This window comes from Triturus cristatus, chromosome 12 (genome assembly GCF_964204655.1).
Source record: "Triturus cristatus chromosome 12, aTriCri1.1, whole genome shotgun sequence".
NCBI lineage: Eukaryota > Metazoa > Chordata > Amphibia > Caudata > Salamandridae > Triturus > Triturus cristatus.
The window spans coordinates 91,383,051-91,402,071 of record NC_140595.1 but is presented as its reverse complement, the minus strand read 5'-3'; the positions used below and the strand labels follow the sequence as shown (position 1 = coordinate 91,402,071).

Here is a 19,021-nt window from a genome sequence, read left to right as displayed (position 1 = left end):
AATTGTTCAAGAAGCCATACACCCTTCTATTCCATTTCGACATGTTGTATCTTACTGCAGGCTAAGGGGCTACAGGGAGGGTAATCGCATCTGAAATACGGACAGCTGTTATTCCCCCTATTTCCTGGTGCTGAAGGAGGACGAAGGACTTTGTCCTATTTCAGATCTTTGCCCTATGAATGCCTTCCTGCGGAAGGACAGATTCAGGATGCTCACATCGGCCATGTTCTGTCTGCTCTGGATCTGGGTCACTGGATGGCATCCCTGGACCCGTAGGATAGTTTTTTTATTTCATGGTTAGCTGGAGTTATTTCCAATTTGCTGTGCTCTCCTCCTCCGTACCAGTGCACCTTGTGTGTTCATGATAGTGAGGGCGTTGGTCACAGCAGATCTTCAGAGGTTGGGGATTGGGGTTTGCCCTACCATGATGACTAGCTTTTGAAGACTGGCTTGCCACAGTCTGATATAGATCACATCCATATGACGGTGACCCATCTTACATCTCTGCGGTCCATGATCAATGTGCCAAAGTCACACCTAACTCCTTCACAGAGGCTTCCTTTTGTTGAAGCCATCATCGAGGTGGTGCTTTTAAGGGCCTTACCGCTTATGCAGTGACTTTGACATTCAGGCTAAGATCCTGATTATTCGATCTCAGCGATATGGCTCCTGAGGCTTCCTGGGTTATTAGTCTCCTGCAACCTGCTTGTCAACACTACCAAGCATGGGCAGGCTCTTCAGTGGGATGTGGAGTCTCGGTGGGATCAGCACCAAGGGAACTTATCTGATTCCATCCAATTTTGGAGGAGACTGCAAAAGACTGGAAATTGTGGCTACTCCACTGCATCTTTAGGAGTAGACCACTTATCTTCCCTTCACTGCTTTGTTGTGGAGGGCATCTGGGGAAGGTGACTATCAGAAGACTCTTGTCTCAGCTGGAAACCTGACTCTGTATCAATCTGTTCAAGTTGCAAGTCATCCTCCTGATGTTCATGGCATCCCTGCTGTCCATTAAGTGGAGGCTGGTGCAGGTTCTCACAGACACCACCACCAACATGTGGTACTGCAACATGCAAGGCAGAGTGGGGCGCTGTATCCTGTGCCAAGAGGCTCTTCACCTCTGGAGTTGGCTTGACTGTTGGGGCCTATCTGTGGTTGTGAACCACCTGGTGCGATATCTGAATGCCATGGCAGATCGGGCCTGGCAGTTTACAAATGGTGACTAAAACTTGGGGTGGTGCAGGGAGTCTTTCACTAATCTGGGAGAACCCTAGTTGGATCTTTTCGCCAGCACCTAATACAGTGTCAAAACATTTCTGTGCTTGAGTTCCCAAGGTGGCTCTCGCTACAAGATGCCTTCTGGCTATAGTGGAGCACTGGACTCCTGCACGTCTTTCCACCACTATCTATCCTTCCCGAAGTTCTGAAGTAGATAAGGAGTGGTATGGCCCAAGTCATCCTAGTCTCTCTTTATTGGGCCAAGAAAGTGTGGTACCCTGACCTTCTAGGCATGAACCTTCTGATCAGGCTACAGCTTTCAGAGAGCTTCTGTAAACATTTTCATATGTTTGACACAGGTCCTGAGGTTGTGGATGTTATAATTGCAGTGCAACGCCCCTCTTGAAAATCTGCTTATGCATGGTGCTGGAACAGATTTGTGGCCTGGTGCTGAACCCGCAACACAGCCTTGTTGCTGACTAAACTTGCTGACATTTTATTGTTTTTGTCTTTGGCCCAGCAAGACCTTGCAGTAGGCACCACGTAAGTTTGTTTGTCAGCCCTTTCACTTTGCTGGACGGAAAACATCGTTTACCATGAAAACTTCTCCCCGCAGTGAATTACAAAGCGGTCGTTACAATGCCTGCATTGTAACCATGCATACCATTACTCCTCAAGTTGGAACAATGACTTGCAGAGGGGGCAGAAGGTGTTGGAATTAAAATCCAACACCTTCCCTACTGTTGCGCATACTGGAGTTGGATTAGTAAATGATACTATTCCAACATCCAACGCCCCCCCCTCCGCAAGTCGTTGTTATGACTTGTGGGGTAATGGTATGCGTGGTTACAACGCGGTCGTCGAAACGACCGCATTGTAATTACCTGCGGGGGAAAAGGCACGCGTTAAAAAGAGGTATATTCTTGCTGGACCAGCTGTCCTTGTTTAAGTCACCTATTGTGATAGGTTTGTTGCATATGTTTTCCCCCAAAACCCTTTGTGGTGCCACAGTGGGAACTCAATGACTTTCCTCATGTGCTATCCATTTGACCTGATGCACAGCTGCTCGGTGCGTCTACTCACTCTGAAATCTGTTTTCATTTCTGAGGTGTCTTCAGCCTGCCATGTGAGTGGGTTTGAGGCCCTCTTGATGCAATCTCCCTACACCTCCTTTCCTCCAGAAAAACTGATGCAGAGGACCAGAGCAACCTTTTTCAAAAAGTTGTGACTCAGTTTGGGCAATCCATCACCCTCCCAACATTCTTTGCTCTGCCTCCCCCTTGAAAGAAGAGAATTGACTCTATTTGTTGGATCCCAAATGAGCTTAAAACTTGTAGATCTATCCCTTAAAAGATTATGGATGGACAACCAGCTCTTTATAGGGTTCTTTGGGGTAAAGAATGACAAGGCGGTGCAGAAAAAGACTTTGTCCAGGTGGATAATCTTCTCCGTCAAGATCTCCTAAGCCTTAGCCAAGAAGCAGCCCCCAGAAGGATTGAGGAATTATTTCACAAGGACCAAAGCAGCTATCACTGTGTTGGTAAGCGAAGACCCTCTTCTGGAAATTTGTCAGGCTGTGTCTGGACGTCAGTGTACATGTTTGCAAAGCACTATTGCCTTGAAAGCCAGGTCCGATGGGAAAGGCATTTCGACCATTTGGTTGTGGAGGACTTTTTGGTCTGAACCCACTCCACAAACCCTCCACTTTGGAATGTACTGATTTGGTATCTATTCTAAAGGTGAGGAATCAGCGATTAGAAATATCCATCAGAATAAGAAGTTACTTGCCATCAGTAATGCTCTTTTAGTGGATACTCTATCTAATCACAGATTTTTCACTGCCCTCCCACCTCCCTTTCTGTGCAGTGGTCGTCTTTCCCATCTTAAAATGGTCCCAGTCTAGAGATCTCTACACTGGCACCTCTGTTTAGGTTTTGGCCTCTTCTTCTGCTGCCGTCAGACAGGAAGAAACTGACATCAGTGTATAGGGGTAGTGGTGTCTATCCGTCACATCCAGGGTGAAACAAAGTCAATGTGGAGCCACACACCGCCACTTACCGACTTGCAGAAGCAATGCTGTGAAAAGGACTCTGATCCAGTCTGGTGCCTGGGATTATTCTAGAGGCGATGAAGCTGCGATTAAATAGAGTTTCCACCAAAAAGAACATGGCTAAAGGTAAGTAACGTATTCTTCACTTACCTCAAGCCTGCCCTTACCCTCCCCATCTTCCTCTGAGTCTCACTGTTCCCCCCTTCTTCTATGCGCATTCCACCCACCTCCAACCAAAGCCAGATTTTTTAGGTTTCCATTTAACAATTTTCCTTTTTTTTTACCACAGTCTCTTTTTTTTTTTTCTTTACCCCTTAAATCTTTTTCCATTCTGGTCAAAATAATCCCAGTTCGAGACATGTGGGCTGCTGAATTCATATCTGTGCATAGATCGCCGCCTAGTGTTGGGTCCGGATGTTTGCACGTTGTTGTCCTGGAAGAGTCTTCGAAGTATCCTGGGATAGGTGACTCCTCCCCTGGACTACAGTGCGCATGGGCATCCTCTCCATCCTCAGATTGTTTTTTTCCGCCATTGGGTTTGGATGTGCTATCTTGACTCAAGTTAGGAAACTCTTTTTTCAGGCCAAAAGGCCTTTAGTTCGCGTCGGTACTGTTCTCGATCGGTATCGATAGTATTTTTGTTAGTTTAACTAACTTCCAGAACAAACTTTCGCATCTTACCCGACCGTCGATTCGACATCAACGATGGAATCGAGAACACCATTCAAGAGGTGTCCGGTATGCAATGCGAAATATCCCCACGTCGACGTCCATCCGGTGTGCAACAAATGCCTTTCACCGGATCACGACGAATCTACATGCATGGCCTGTGCCAGATTTCGATCCAAGAAGACTCTACGGAATCGACGAGCGGCGAGACTCGAGGCGCAGCAAGCGGCACCGGCCCCGGCCGACATCTTCAACGCCGAGACCGAAGATGTCGAAGAAGTGGAGAACCTACCCTCCAGTCCCGTTTCCGAACATGACTCCGGATCGGAAGACGTCGACGAAACACTCTTTCGCAGAGATGAAGACGACACCGAGGTAGGAGACTACAATGAGGCCTTAGGGGCCGAAGAGAGTAGCTCCGGTGACGAGCAAGGCCTACCCGTTCAGACTGAAGAAAGCCCAGTGCAACAGTCTATGGCTCCGGTCGAGGGATCGCCTTCGGGCCTTACCCAAGACCTATCGCGCAGTTCTTCGGCCCCGCCCTCGGGCCCGGCCTCGGACATTCAGCGGCAGCCATTAATGCCCAAAACGGCTGGTTTCCCTTCTTCAAAACCGAAACCGAAAGCTGTATTGGTTCAATTGAAACCGAAACCGAAAGTGGTGCTGGTCGGATCGAGGCCCTCCACACCTTCGACGCCAGCAAAACACATCGGCACCGAGCGCACCAAACGAGACTTCGGTGCCGAAGTCGAAGCGGCCGACGTCGGAGTCGACATAAGGAAGAAGGTCTTCGGTACCACCAAACCTGCTCGGCTCCCGGCACCGACGCAATCGACTCCGACCACAAAGGTCAAACAGCCTGCTGCGTCTCACACCGCTTCCACGGCGACACCAAAGCCACACTCATCGAAGAAGTCGACGGCCATTCCCGCCCCTCGACTCGATGACCCACCGGCGCCGAAAAAATCTACGACCGCCTCAACAGAACCGGTCGGTGCAAAAGACTCCAGGGCGCTCCAGACGCGACCCATTGCTGCGCAAAGCACCATCCACGGCCCCGAAAATGTTCCAAATCAGGACTCGGGTGACCCATACCACGATCACGCCTGCCGAACGCTCTGCGGAGACGTCTCCATCGCATCTAATCGACACCGACACCGGCAGGATGATTATCCACAAACGGAAAATAACTTCGGAGCCGGCTTTGGACTCCTTCAGGATTCCACTTAAAAGAAAGCTGCCTGTGGCTACAGAACCAGTTCTTTACGAACCTTTCCACTCACCCTACCAGGATCCACAATCCTTCTCTCCCACACACTCCGACACGGATGCGTTGGTGGACTACATGGGTGACCAAGTCCCCTACCCCGGAGACATGGACCCTGACGGCCAACAGGACCCTGATCAAACTTGGGATGACCCTGTGGACCCAGGTGCACCTAGACCCGCAACTCTATGGAGCAAAAACATCTCCCACAGAGGACACGGCAGCGTTCAACGCTCTAATTGAACGTGCTGCGGCCAATCATGGGGTGCAACTTCACTCGGACACCATCGAGGACGACTTTCTTATGGATACTTTTGCATCCTCAGAAAGGAATATAAAAACTCAATCCATGTTGAAGGGTGTCCTCAAACCAGCAAAGGACATCTTCAAGGAACCCACCAGGGCAAGAGTGATAAACCCCAGGATCGACAAAAAATACAGATCAGCGCCTGGGGACCCCACTTACATCAGAGGCCAATTACCTCTGGATTCCATTGTCGTTGCGAATGCTCGCAAGAGGGCACACTCCCAAACAACAGGTGACGCTCCTCTCCCGGACAAAGAGTCCAAGGTGTTAGAGACCTCTGGCAAACGGGTTGCCGCCCAGGCAGCCAACATATGGCGCATTGCCAATACTCAAGCACTCCTCGCTCGCTACGATAGAGCGCACTACGACACATTAGAGCAACTAATCCAACATCTCCCTGACCAATTCAGAGAAGGTGCAGAGATCCTCATCAGGGAGGGACAGCTCCTCACAAACGCATCCATCAAGTGCGCACTGGATGCCGCAGACACAGCTGCCAGGGCCATAAACACTAGCGTCATGCTGCGACGACATGCCTGGTTACGAATCTCCGGATTCAAACTTGAGGTGCAAAACAACATACTCAACCAGCCTGTCAACCCCGACTATTTATTCGGCCCGGAGGTTGACACCACCCTAGAGAAAATAAAGAAGGTCACGGACACTGCAAAGTCCATGGGGGCTCTCCAGACTCAGTCCTTTCGGAGCGGCTCCTTTCGTCGCCCCGGAAATAGAGGAGCAGGTAGAGGACAGGGGTCACAGCAAACATACAACAAGGGCAATACACAAACCACCTACGATAAAAACACCCGGGGTGGATATCGTGGCTCCAGTACAAAGGGCAGAGGACGCGGCTACGGCAACACCAGGTCCTCCCCCAAGAACAAGCAGTGACGCCCTCTCCCTTCCTCCCGACCACATAACACCTGTCGGGGGAAGGCTACAAAGGTTCCTGTCCACGTGGAACTCCATCACCACGGACAGGTGGGTCAAAGATATTGTCAAATACGGTTACTGTCTAGAACTAACCTCCACTCCACCCACAATACCTCCAAAGAACCGTCCTATGTCCTCAGAGCACTTAACGCTCTTACAGCAGGAGGTGCAAAGTATGCTTCTAAAAGGCGCAATAGAGGTCGTACCCGTCCACGAGCAAGGTACGGGGGTGTACTCCCTGTACTTTTTAATACCGAAGAAGGACGGGTCACTCAGACCTATATTAGACCTGAGACCCCTAAACAGATACATTCTTTCCGAGCATTTTCACATGCTCACTCTCCAGCAAGTCCTCCCGCTGCTCAAGCAGGGAGACTTTCTAGCCACACTGGACCTCAAGGATGCGTATTTCCACATACCCATTCACCCATCACACAAAAAATACCTCAGGTTCACTGTTCAAGGGCAGCACTACCAATTCAAAGTCCTTCCCTTCGGCGTGACAACGGCACCAAGGGTGTTTACAAAGTGCCTAGCTACTGTGGCGGCACATCTACGGAGGCAGCACATACACGTCTACCCTTACCTGGACGACTGGCTCGTTCAAGCGAAGTCAGCCCAGAAATGTGCCAGCCACATGTCCCGCACCATTCACCTCCTTCACAGTCTGGGGTTCTCACTAAATTACCCAAAATCCCATCTACAGCCCGCACACGTACAACAGTACCTAGGTGCGACTATAGACACTCTGGCGGCCACAGCTCAGCCAAATTTGGTGAGAATCAACAGCATGCAAATGCTGATTTCAAAGTTCAAACCACAACACTCCCTTCCCGCGCGAGTGTTCATGCAGTTGATAGGCATGATGGCCTCCTGCATCTTCATAGTCCCCCACGCGAGACTACATATGCGCCCGCTTCAGGAGTGCTTAGCACGTCAGTGGAATCAGGCTCAAGGACAGTTGAAGGACCTAGTGTTGGTGAGCGGTCGGGCATACAACTCTCTGCATTGGTGGAATCCACAAAACCTTTGCAAGGGCCGACCGTTCCAAGAGCCTGTCCCACAGATAATACTGACGGCGGACGCGTCTCTCCAGGGATGGGGAGCTCATGTACTCCATTACACAGTGCAGGGACTATGGACACAACAACAAAAGAAGCTGCACATCAACCTTCTAGAGCTGATGGCAATCTTCCTCGCTATGAAAGCTTTCAAAGTACACTTGTGCAACAAAGTCGTGTTGATCCGGACGGACAACATGACTGCCATGTACTACATACAGAAGCAGGGAGGAACACACTCTCCACAGTTGTCTCATCTGGCTCAGAGCATGTGGAAGTGGGCCATTCAAAGGAACATGTTCCTCATGGCAGAACACCTCCCCGGCAAGGACAACCAGATGGCGGATCTGCTCAGCAGACACAGCCACCAGATGCACGAGTGGGAGTTACACCCATCAGTACTCCAACCGTACTTTCAGCAGTGGGGTCATCCAGAGATAGACCTATTCGCGACAAGCGAAAACGCAAAATGCCAAAGCTTTGCCGCCAGGTTCCCACATCCGCAGTCGCAGGGCAATGCGATATGGATGAACTGGTCTGGCAGATTTGCGTACGCTTTTCCCCCAGCACCACTGATACCGCTGGTGGCACGCAAACTGCGTCAACACTCACTGACGCTCGTCCTGGTTGCTCCAACGTGGGCACGCCAACCGTGGTACACCACCTTTCTCGAACTTTCCGTGGTGCCGCATCAAAGGCTGCGGATCAAACCCGAGCATTTAACGCAGAACCATGGAGAGATTCAGCACCCAGATCCGCAACAGCTGAACCTGGCAATCTGGCTCCTGAAGTCCTAGAGTTTGGCTACCTCAACCTGCCACCTGACTGTATGGACATCATTAAGGAGGCCAGGCGACCCACTACCAGAGCTTGCTATGCAGCCAAATGGAAGAGGTTCGTCATTTATTGCAATAATAATGACATTAACCCACTAGATGCATCCATCCAAAACATTATTTGTTACCTATTACACCTATACCGATGCAATCTGGCGTACACCTCTATACGTGTCCATTTGACCGCAATATCAGCCTATCTGCAGACCAGGCAGCACCTCTCTCTATTCAGAGTGCCTGCCATCAAAGCATTCTTGGAAGGACTCAAACGAGTCATTCCACCAAGCCACCCACCGGCTCCGATGTGGAACCTCAACTTGGTCCTCACACGCCTGATGGGTCCACCCTTTGAACCTCTACACTCATGCGAGATTCAATTCCTTACCTGGAAAGTAGCTTTCCTAGTAGCGATCACTTCTTTGAGAAGAGTTAGTGAACTCCAGGCACTAACCGTTCAAGAGCCATTTATACAGGTTCACGCCAACAGGGTCGTACTACGTACCAACCCCAAATTCATGCCAAAGGTGGTATCGCAGTTCCACATGAATCAAACCATTGAACTGCCCGTTTTCTTCCAAAACCCACAAACTGTCGCAGAAAGGGCACTCCATACACTAGATGTCAAAAGGGCCCTCATGTATTATATCGACAGGACCAAACCCTTTAGAAAAACACAACAACTTTTCGTTGCCTTTGCCCCACACCACAAAGGTAACGCTATCTCCAAAGCAGGAATAGCCAGATGGATCGTTAAATGTATTCAAATTTGCTATCAAAAGGCTAAACGCACTTTAACGATTCCCCCACGAGCCCACTCAACACGTAAGTTAGGGGCCTCAATGGCTTTCCTAGGAAACATTCCTTTGCATGACATATGTAGAGCAGCCACCTGGTCCACTACACATACATTTACCAAACACTATTGTGTAGATGTGCAATCAAAACAGCAGGCAGCTGTAGGACAGGCTGTTCTCAAAACTCTTTTTCAGACCGCTGCAGCTGGCACTGGTAGCCGCCGCTAATAAGAGGGCACTGCTATATATTCTATGCAAAGATATGAATTCAGCAGCCCACATGCCTCGAACTGAATATGCTACTTACCAGTATGCATCTGTTCTTGGCATGTAGGGCTGCTGACATTCATATCGCCCTCCCTCCTCCCCGGCGCCTGTAGCAGCTGCAGCTCTCAGAATTACTGTAAGCATGGTCATCACTTTCTATATCTACTCCATCACTGCCACAATGGCGAAAAACAATCTGAGGATGGAGAGGATGCCCATGCGCACTGTAGTCCAGGGGAGGAGTCACCTATCCCAGGATACTTCGAAGACTCTTCCAGGACAACAACGTGCAAACATCCGGACCCAACACTAGGCGGCGATCTATGCACAGATATGAATGTCAGCAGCCCTACATGCCAAGAACAGATGCATACTGGTAAGTAGCATATTCATTTCTCTCTTGTTCCTACAAAGATCCTGGCTTCCTAAATTCCCCTTACTCATCTGCAGCTGGTACCCACTGACATTCTTCTTGACTCTATTTCTTTTAAACTTGTCTGTTTTAATTCCTATGTCATCTGCCACTGACCTTCCTGCTACTCTCTTCCTAAATGAGCTGGCCCAGCTGGTGCTGGGCCAGTTGGATCCAGCCTTGTTGCTTTCAGTGCTGGCCTTTTGGCCACTCCTCCATCAGCTTCCATGGTTCCTGCAGCCGATCTCCCACATGGCTCAAATGTTACTTCTTTCATCACAGCCTTCCTCCACCATTGGTATAGTCCCACCAAAAATGCAATTTTCCACACAGTATCGTATCTTCAGTACTTCACATCTTATCTTTCTAATTGTTATGGTTTCTGAACCACACCTTCCCTGACAGTCCGGCCCCCTTATTTGTCTGGTTACGTTTTTTTCTCCCAACCGGCGTTCTTAATTGGGCCTTTTTGTAAGTCTGCCAATATTGTGTTTTTTTATCCAGCTGAACGTGGCAAAGGTGCTAGTAAAGGAAGGAACTCTCATCGCACCCGAAGCCAACGAGGCCGAGCACGTATGAGCAAGGACACTGCCAAGCTGCTGCTGCTTTGTGATGAGAACATTCTGCAGAGAGATCCCCTGCGAGATCAGAAAGACATGGCATTTGCTCAGGCTTACCTCTCTAGGGTAAGAAATAGTGACAAGTCTGTAGGAGGAAGCCTATTGTCTTTGTTGTTTTATGTATTCTTGACTCATGTTGGGAAGATTGAAGAGCATTAGTAAATTCAAATGAAATGAATTACTGCACTCATAAAAGATTTGTTCTGACGTCCAGGCTGTATCTTGGGGGCCCTGTATGGCCAATTTGCACAATGTTGGATTCTTTTGCTCCAGGTGGGCAGCTCTGGCCACCAGGAGCATTTTCTTCATTCCTCCTTGTCCCCAAAGGGGCAGTTTTTGTGGGGAGCATGCTCCCTGCACCAGACCCGTCCTCTGCCTGGCTCCTGGTGCTCTCTTACTTGTAGTGGCATCATACGAAGGCCCTCAGTTTCCAACCAGCAGAACACCCCCCCCCCCCACCCCCCGCCATACTCCCCTGACCACATAGCTTTGTCTTGCAGGTCACCTGTGCGTCAGCAGGGTTATTGCTAACCTTCCTGTAAAAACCAATCCACAGACGTCTTAGGGGATCCCTCCAGGATCTCCCTGCAGGTCCATCCCCACAGCTGTTCCTCAGGGGCATTAGTGGTTGTAGGAAACTGACTCTATATATACTACACCAAAATGAGGGATAGTGTGTATAGAGTCCAGGTGACCCCAGAGGTAGGCAGAGGTTAAAGTTAGATAGAACCTTACTCTCTATTTGTCGTAGAGTGGTCAAGCAGTAAGGCAGTATCAGAGGACAGTGTTAAGCATTTGATGTACACACTATAAAAATATATACTGTTGTTTTTTTTAAGAACCAAGCAAGCCTGGCACAGGTAAGCATTAAATACTTTTCAGTAATAAGTCACTGGATATAGACCAGTTTGAAAATGCAATAGAACTTGTACTTTGTTTGATTTACAAGGGAATGAAGCAGGTTGCAACACTTAGCAAATACAGTACATTGAAATCAATAGGCTTTTTCAGGAAATTACAAGTAACAGGGCTCGAAAAATCCGAAAAATGGTACTAGTCCTGCAGGTCTAGTACCTTGAAAAATCTCCTCGACCTAACTGCAACCTACTTGACCTCCGTCTCTGAAAGCGGAGCAAATGTGACAAGTTAACAAGATTTAAAGGCATCTTTATTGCTCATTCGCTTTGTGAGCAATTAAAATGCCTTTAAATCTTGTTATCTTATCACATTTGCTCAGTTTTTAAAGACAGAGGACACAAGTTAGTTTGTTTCCCTACTCACCAGAAAGGGCGAGTAGGACCTAAAAATAGCTCGTCCTCATTAATTCTACCTCGCAAATGCGAGCGGGCAAGTGGAATTGTCGAGCCCTGGGTACGTTACTTTTTACGTTACTTTTCTAACTCAGTGCTGGATACCTAGATTCAGCACTGGGACATTTCCTGTAAACAGGTAAGTAATTACGTTTTGGTTATTCACATGATTTTTTAAGAAAATCTTTAGATTTCAAAACTCCACACTTAGAAACTTTTTGGAAGACAATTGTCAATGTTATCCTATGGAGGAAAAACAGATTATCGGTTCACAGGTAAGTAATGGTCTGTGGGAGTTAAGGTTCTGGGGTTAGACTCCGGGGTCCCCCAGGGTCAGTGATGCACTTTTGTTTCTCCCTCAGCAGCACTAGGGCGGCCGGGTGCAGAGTGTTGAGACCCAATGTTCAGATAAGGGGCCTCCGGTTGGTGGCTGCTGGTAAGCAGGCCACACGGCTGTGGGAACAAAGCTCCTAGGGTTTAGGTCAGGGCAAATCGGGAGCTAAAATAGCACCATAGGTGCACCCTCAGCGGCACTAGGGCGGCCAGGTGCAGTGTGCTGTTTTGAGGTCGGGTGCCCTGTTGTTTTCAACGGAGAACCTCCGGTTTGCAAAAGCACAGCAGGCAGGTAGACAAAGGAGTTCTGGGTGCGACCACCACTTCGAGAGGTGGGTTGGGAAGTTAAGGGTTGGTTAGGCACCGTTGGTTTGGGCGCACAAGGCCGTGGGGCGTCGGGTGCAGGGGAGCCTTTTGGGGTTGGATCTTCTTACCAGCTCCGGGTCGCGGTCGGGGGGGGGCCTTCTGGATTTAGGCTGCAGGCGTTGGCTGGAGGCATGTCAGGGGTCACCGGATCTCGGGTCAGGATCGCCTGGGGGACCTCCTCGTTGTGTTTTTCCACTCGAGCTCGGGCCGGGTTCGGCGGGTGCAGAGTGGGCTGGATTCACGGTATCCAACCAAGCCAGAAGCTGCAGTTTGAGCACGGGAGAAGCAGTCTTGGAAGTGAAGGCAGGCAGGTCCTCCGGGGTTTTCGAGGCTGCTGGCTGCAGGACACAACGGGATTTCGCAGGAGCAGGTTCGAGGGGAGACAGGCCGGTAGGGCTGGGGCCAAGTCAGTGGGCGTCGTCCTCTTGTTAGCTGGCTGCACAGCTGTTCGGTCCTTCTTCTTTTCTTCTTGTTGTCAGGTTGGATCTGGGGAAGCAAGGTTCAGGGTGCCCCCTAAACACTAGATTTAGGGGCGTTACAGGTAGGTAAAGGGCAGGGACCAATGAGCCTCTCCCTGGTTGGCTAGGTCCCCCCCATACTCAAAATGGCGGGACTCAGAGTTGTGCTTCACCTCGCCTCCCCCACCTGGGGGTGGAGTTTGCAGAGGTGAGCACACCTCTTTCCCTCACTTGTTTTTCCCGCTGGTTCTCCCGCCCAAAGTGGGGGGTACAACCAGTGGGGACCAGTTGCTGAAAGTAGCAAATGGTCTGGGGAGGCTCACAAAGGCAGCATGCACCTCGTCACAGGATGTGCATTGTTTCAGGCCCCCGGGAGCAGTAGGCTCTCGACCCAGGGGTCCAGAAACATGTCTGCTGGTGGCAGCCTAAGCAGCCACTCAGTCAGGTCACTGATAGTTGGTCGTTTTTCAGGGGGCATCTTTAAGATGCCCTCTGTGGTGCATTTTACATTAAATCACTGGCGTCAGTGTGGGTTTAATGTGCTGAGAAGTTTGATACCAAACTTCCCAGTCTTCAGTGCAGCCATTATGGTGCTGTGGAGTTCGTAATGACAACCTCCCAGCACCATATACTCTTAATGGCAGCACTGCACTTACAGGGCCCAGGAATGGACCTGAGCACTGTAGGGGTACAGGGCTCGTGCACCTGTACCCTCACCACTGGCATAGGGCATCCAGCAAGTGGGGTGACTGATGTATGCCAGGGCAGTGGTTTGTAGGCATGGCACACAGGGATGTGGGCCATGTCGTCTCTTTGTTTTGTTCTGCACCTAGACACTCAGCCTGTAAAGTCAGTGTGTGTGCGCCAGGGTACAGGGCCTCTAAGGGTGGCACAATTGGTGCTGCAACCCTTAGGAGCCTTCTCTGGTCACAGTGCCCTGGGTACATGGGGTACCATTTACCAGGAACCTACCTGTGGCCAGAGCTGTCAATTGGGTTTTCATTTGACAGCTACCCTTGAGGCGGAAGCCGGGGGTGTTTGCTCAGTAACTTTTAAACCCTGTAAATTGCGCTCTTTGCACATTGCTTACTTTTTAATATTGTGTTGTTGCTGAATTGCTTTTACCTTATTTCTGGTGCTCTTGGGCTGGTCATTTTCCCCGGACTGCTGAGACAGTGCTGGGGTGGGAAGGGCGAGCTCCAAACCGCCATCGCCACCTTCGAGACACCGGGCCATGCCCATCGCAGATTACCACACCCTCTTCCATTCCCTATAAATATGCACACGCCTAGGAAGCGCAGCGGACAAGCGCAGCGGGCACGCCCTCAGCACGCCGAAGACACGCCAAAGACTAGCCCGTCTGTGCCCGTCCGGGCCAGTACGGGGCATGGGGCAGAAGGCTCTGCTCCCCCCGCCCCCAAGAGGCTGGTAAGATCGTCGTCAGAACTTCGTGCGCTACGCCCAATTCTTTACCCAAGTTGCACCCCACTGAATCTTCATAGTACTGGGATTACTTCCTGTTACAAGTGCAAACTCACTACCACTATCCTTCAACCTTTCCCTGATGCTGTCAGGAGACATAGGAAACATAAACAACATCGCATCAGAGAGGGAAAGAAATACGTGCTTTACAGTACAAACTGCCGCTCACTACCCAAGCACAGACTGGACATTTTCAACCTTTTATTGGAGGCAAATCCTAGTGTCCTCTTTTTGACGGAGACATGGTTGCACGACAGTGCGGGACCTGATGTGGCTACTGCCCTCCCTGCAAACTACGCTATCACTAGGATTGACCGGCAAAATCAGTCAGGAGGTGGAATAGCTATCATTTTTTATAGAAAACTGAAGTGTACTTTAGAACAAATTGCCATCCCTGACTGTGAAGCTGTTTTTTTCAAAATCTCCTTGAATCCGAATTGTACGATGTCCGGCATATTGTTATACCGGCCCCCCGGAACTTCTTCCAAATGGGCACCTAACTTAGCCAACTATATCACTCCTTATTATGTTGCATCTAAAAACTTTTCACTCATTGGAGATTTAAATTTACATTTGGAGGATCCTTCCATTCCCGTTTGCGCAAACTTGCTTGATGATCTTAAGGCCCTAAATCTGACCTTAATTAATACTGGTCCAACTCATAATAAAGGTCATCTGCTTGACCCCATTTTTACCAACTTTACTGAGCTCAAATGGCACAATACGTCTCCCATTTGTTGGTCAGATCACTATTTAATAGAATTGAGAATTTATCTTCTTCCTACTGCCTTCACGACACCCGCCATTACTGTTATGTCGAGAAAAAATTGGAAGTCACTCGACATGGCCAAGTTCAATGAGGCACTTCACGAAAACCCTCCTAGGAAGGTCCATAACATGAACAGCCTGGCGGAAGCCACTCACAAATGGCTCAGCGATGCTGCTGACTACTGTCTACCTACCACTTCTATTAAAGGTAATAGACACCGTCTTCCTGCTCCATGGTTCAATGATCTACTAAAAAGTGAAAAATCAAGATGCAAGGCATTGGAACGTAAATGGCGCAAAGACTACGCCCCTGAAGCTAAAAAAATCTATCACGAGGCCAGGAATTTATATCACGCTGCCTGTGCAAAAACCCGTGCAGCTTTTGTTTCCCACTCTATCACTGAAGCAACTAACAAGTCGAAAACTCTGTTTAACCTGGTCAAGGATTTAGCAGGCTCATACACCACAGCCTTGGCCCCCCCACTTAATTCTCAACAATGCCAAGACTTGGCAGTTTTCTTTTCTGAGAAAATTGAGAAAATTATTACGGACATTAACACTAACAATACCGTGTCTCCTCCTCTCATTGATTTGGAATTTGCCTCCCCCGGTGAAAATACCCTGAAAGCCTGGCCCCTTATTACAGTAGATACTATGAAAACTATACTTAAAAACACTAAATCCGGTTCACCCAGGGATCCCATCCTGATTAAATTCCTTAAACAACTTGATGACCAGTCCTTAGGAGTCATCGTTGAGACGCTTCACTTGAACTCTCCTCAGTTCCAACTATCTGGAAGCACGCTATGGTTACGCCATTGTTAAAAAAGCCTTCAGCTAATCCGGATTGTTTGGCAAACTATAGACCCATTTCCCTGCTCCCTGCCTTCTCCAAGTGCCTGGAGAGACATGTCCATACGGCTCTGTCCACCTATGTCGAAAATAACTCACTCTTGCACCCCTCACAATCTGGTTTTCGAGTTGGTTTCTCGACTGAAACCACTCTTCTCAGAGTTACGGAACACATCCGTAATCTCCTTGACAAAAGTCAGACGGTCGCGCTCGTGCTCCTTGACTTGAGCGCGGCCTTCGACACCATATCCCAAGATATTCTCATTAAGACACTGTTTAAAAATGGTGTCCGGGGTAAAGCACTTGAATGGATCCGTTCTTTTTTGGGAGACCGGACCTTCCAAATAACATCCTCTACGGCCTGCTCTGACCTTTTCAATGCACCTCATGGCGTGCCCCAGGGGTCTATACTTAGTCCACTATTTTTTAATATTTATCTCAGACCCCTTGCTGACTTAGCCGAAGAATCCGGACTCTCCCTTATGACTTACGCCGATGACTCCCAAATAATTTTTTCCCTATCGGAACCGGGTTCGTCCTCTTCATCTCCCCTCAAACTCGGGCTTCAAAACATCCTTAATTGGATGACGAGAAACCAATTAAAACTTAATGGAGACAAGACAGAGGTTCTTCTCTTAGGAAAACAGCAAGAACTCTGGAATCCCTCTCACTGGCCTGACCAGTTGGCCGCTTTCCCCACCCCAGTGACGCAGGTTCGCAACCTGGGTTTCATCTTGGATAATGCCCTTTCCATGAGTAAACAGGCCAATAAAGTTGTTGGTCTCTGCCTCACCATCATCAAATGGTTGAGGAAAATTATCTGGATGCTGCCCTCTTCTACTCAGAAGACTGTAGTTAATGCCCTTATCACGTCTCGACTTGACTATGGCATCATTTTGTATCTCGGGTCAAATAAAGCAGTAGTCAGTCGACTGCAACTTGTGCAGAACGCTGCAGTCCGTCTGCAAGATCCCTAAAAACTCAGGGGTCTCAAACTATCGCCGTGAACTCCACTGGCTCAGGGTGGAAAACAGAATTCGCTTTGAAGCCTTGACATACATGTTCAGAATCAAGGCAGGAACAGCGCCTAAATACCTTCTAGCTTTGGCCCAGCCTTACATCCCCAAGCGTAGTCTTCGTTCACAATCACATTCCAATTTTTGTGTTCCGAGATTTAAATTGGCTAGAATGGGGGGCAGATCATTTGCCTACCTTGGTCCATCCCTCTGGAACGCACTCCCTCCTTTCATCCGAAAAGAGGAGAACTATGTCAGGTTCCGAAGGCATGTCAAGACCTGGTTATTCGAACAATAACTTAGAATAGCTTGCACTTCGCCCCTGACATTTTTGCTGTATCTCGGCACCGGGAAACCCTTTTTGGGTAGCTGTTGCGCCTTACAAGTTCAAAAAATAAAATAAAATAAATAAATTTGGGGACGGAACACAGGCCCTGGGGTCCTAATTGGCAGGGCCCCAGAGCACATCAAGTCAAAGAGCATCAGTAGTCTGGCAACAAAGAAAAAAGGGGGAGGGGGTTTACTGCAACAGAAACCAACTTTCTCACATGCATCACAGGAGTTTTTAGTTTCTGTGTGAAGTGCTGGCAGGTCTCTCGGGCTTTTGGGACCTAGCAGCTGCAGAACAAGTCGTCTTTTGGCGAAAATGTCGAAGTCAGCAGGCAGGTCGGCAGGGTCGGCGCCAAGTCAGTTGCTTGATCTTCTGTTCTTGCTCTTGGCAACTCTTCATGCCAGACTTCTTCTTTCAGTGTGGCAGAATAGGGGGTGTACCCACCCCAGGAAAGGGACCCATTGGTACCTGCCCTTTACCTAGCTGTAACGCCCCTAAATTTAGTATTTGGGGGCATCCTGAACCTTCTTTCCTCAGATCCAGCAACCACAAGAAAAGATTCCCACAACCTAAGAAGAAAAAGGACGAAAGAAGACGCCCAGCAGAGGAGACTGCAGAGAACAACTGACTTGGCCCAAGCCCTACCGGCCCGTCTGCAGTTTCCAGAGATTCTGCGCCAACAATCGTCTTGCCCTGCAGCTAGCGGCCTCCAGAGCCCCTGGGAGGACTGACTACCTTCAACAAAGACCGGATCTCCTGTGAACAGCAGCCCTGTTCAAAAGAAACTCCGATTGACACTCCGAAAACAGACTCTGAGCCTGCTGAGAACAAAGAAACCCGACACCTATAACGCCAACGGCCGGAGTTTGAGTGGCTCACTGGTCCCAGAGAGGTCCCTCAGCGCTCCAGAGTCAGAGTCCACCGTGGGTTGACCCCTCCAAGACTCCCCGACGTCGCCTGCCGCCTCTGCATAGAGACCCCGCCAACTGCAAGTGGCCCGGTAAGGTGAAATCCGACCTCAAAAGACACCCCTGCATCCAGCCGCCCTGCGCCCTGGAGGAAAGAACCCGAGGTGCACCTACGTCCCCAAGCCCTCCAACTTACCTGCCCAGCTGTTGGTTCCTCCCGGAAGTCTTCCTGGACCGAGCCTGCAGCTGAAAACCAAAACCGAAAATCTCCATTGAAATCAACAGGGCACCCGACCTCAAAACAGCACCCTGCACCCGGCTGCCCTAGTGCCGCTGAGGGTGCCCCTATGGTGCTAACTTGGTCCCCAACTTGCCCTGAGCTTAACCCTAGGAGCTTTGCTCCCACAACCCTGTGGCCTGCTTGCCAGCCGTCACCAACCGGAGCCCCCCTATCCTCCATAGGATAACATTGGGCCTCAACACTCTGCACCCGGCCGCCCTAGTGCCACTGGGGGTGAAACAACAGTGCATCACTGACCCTGGGAGACCCCTGAGTCTAACCCCAGAACCCTAACTCAAAAGACCGATTACTTACCCGATAACTCATTTTTCCTCATAGGATAACATTGACACTTTTTCTCCCAATAAGTTTTTAAGTGTCGACTTTTGAAAACTAAGAATATTCCTTAAAAATCGCACAAATAACCTAACCGAATTTTCTCAACTGTTGGCAGGAAATGTCCCAGTGCTGAACCCAGGT

At 49.5% G+C, this 19,021-nt stretch overlaps 1 protein-coding gene across 3 annotated transcripts in view; it reads left to right on the top strand.

Annotated features, from left to right (window-relative positions):
* GON4L (gon-4 like) overlaps positions 1–19,021 on the top strand; it is a 246,766-nt gene that overhangs the window by 187,816 nt on the left and 39,929 nt on the right. For all 3 annotated transcript variants that reach the window (XM_085639371.1, XM_085639370.1, XM_085639369.1), the window contains one exon: positions 10,322–10,503. In XM_085639371.1, the coding sequence (XP_085495497.1) occupies positions 10,322–10,503 (182 nt within the window). The remainder of the gene's footprint in view (positions 1–10,321; positions 10,504–19,021) is intronic.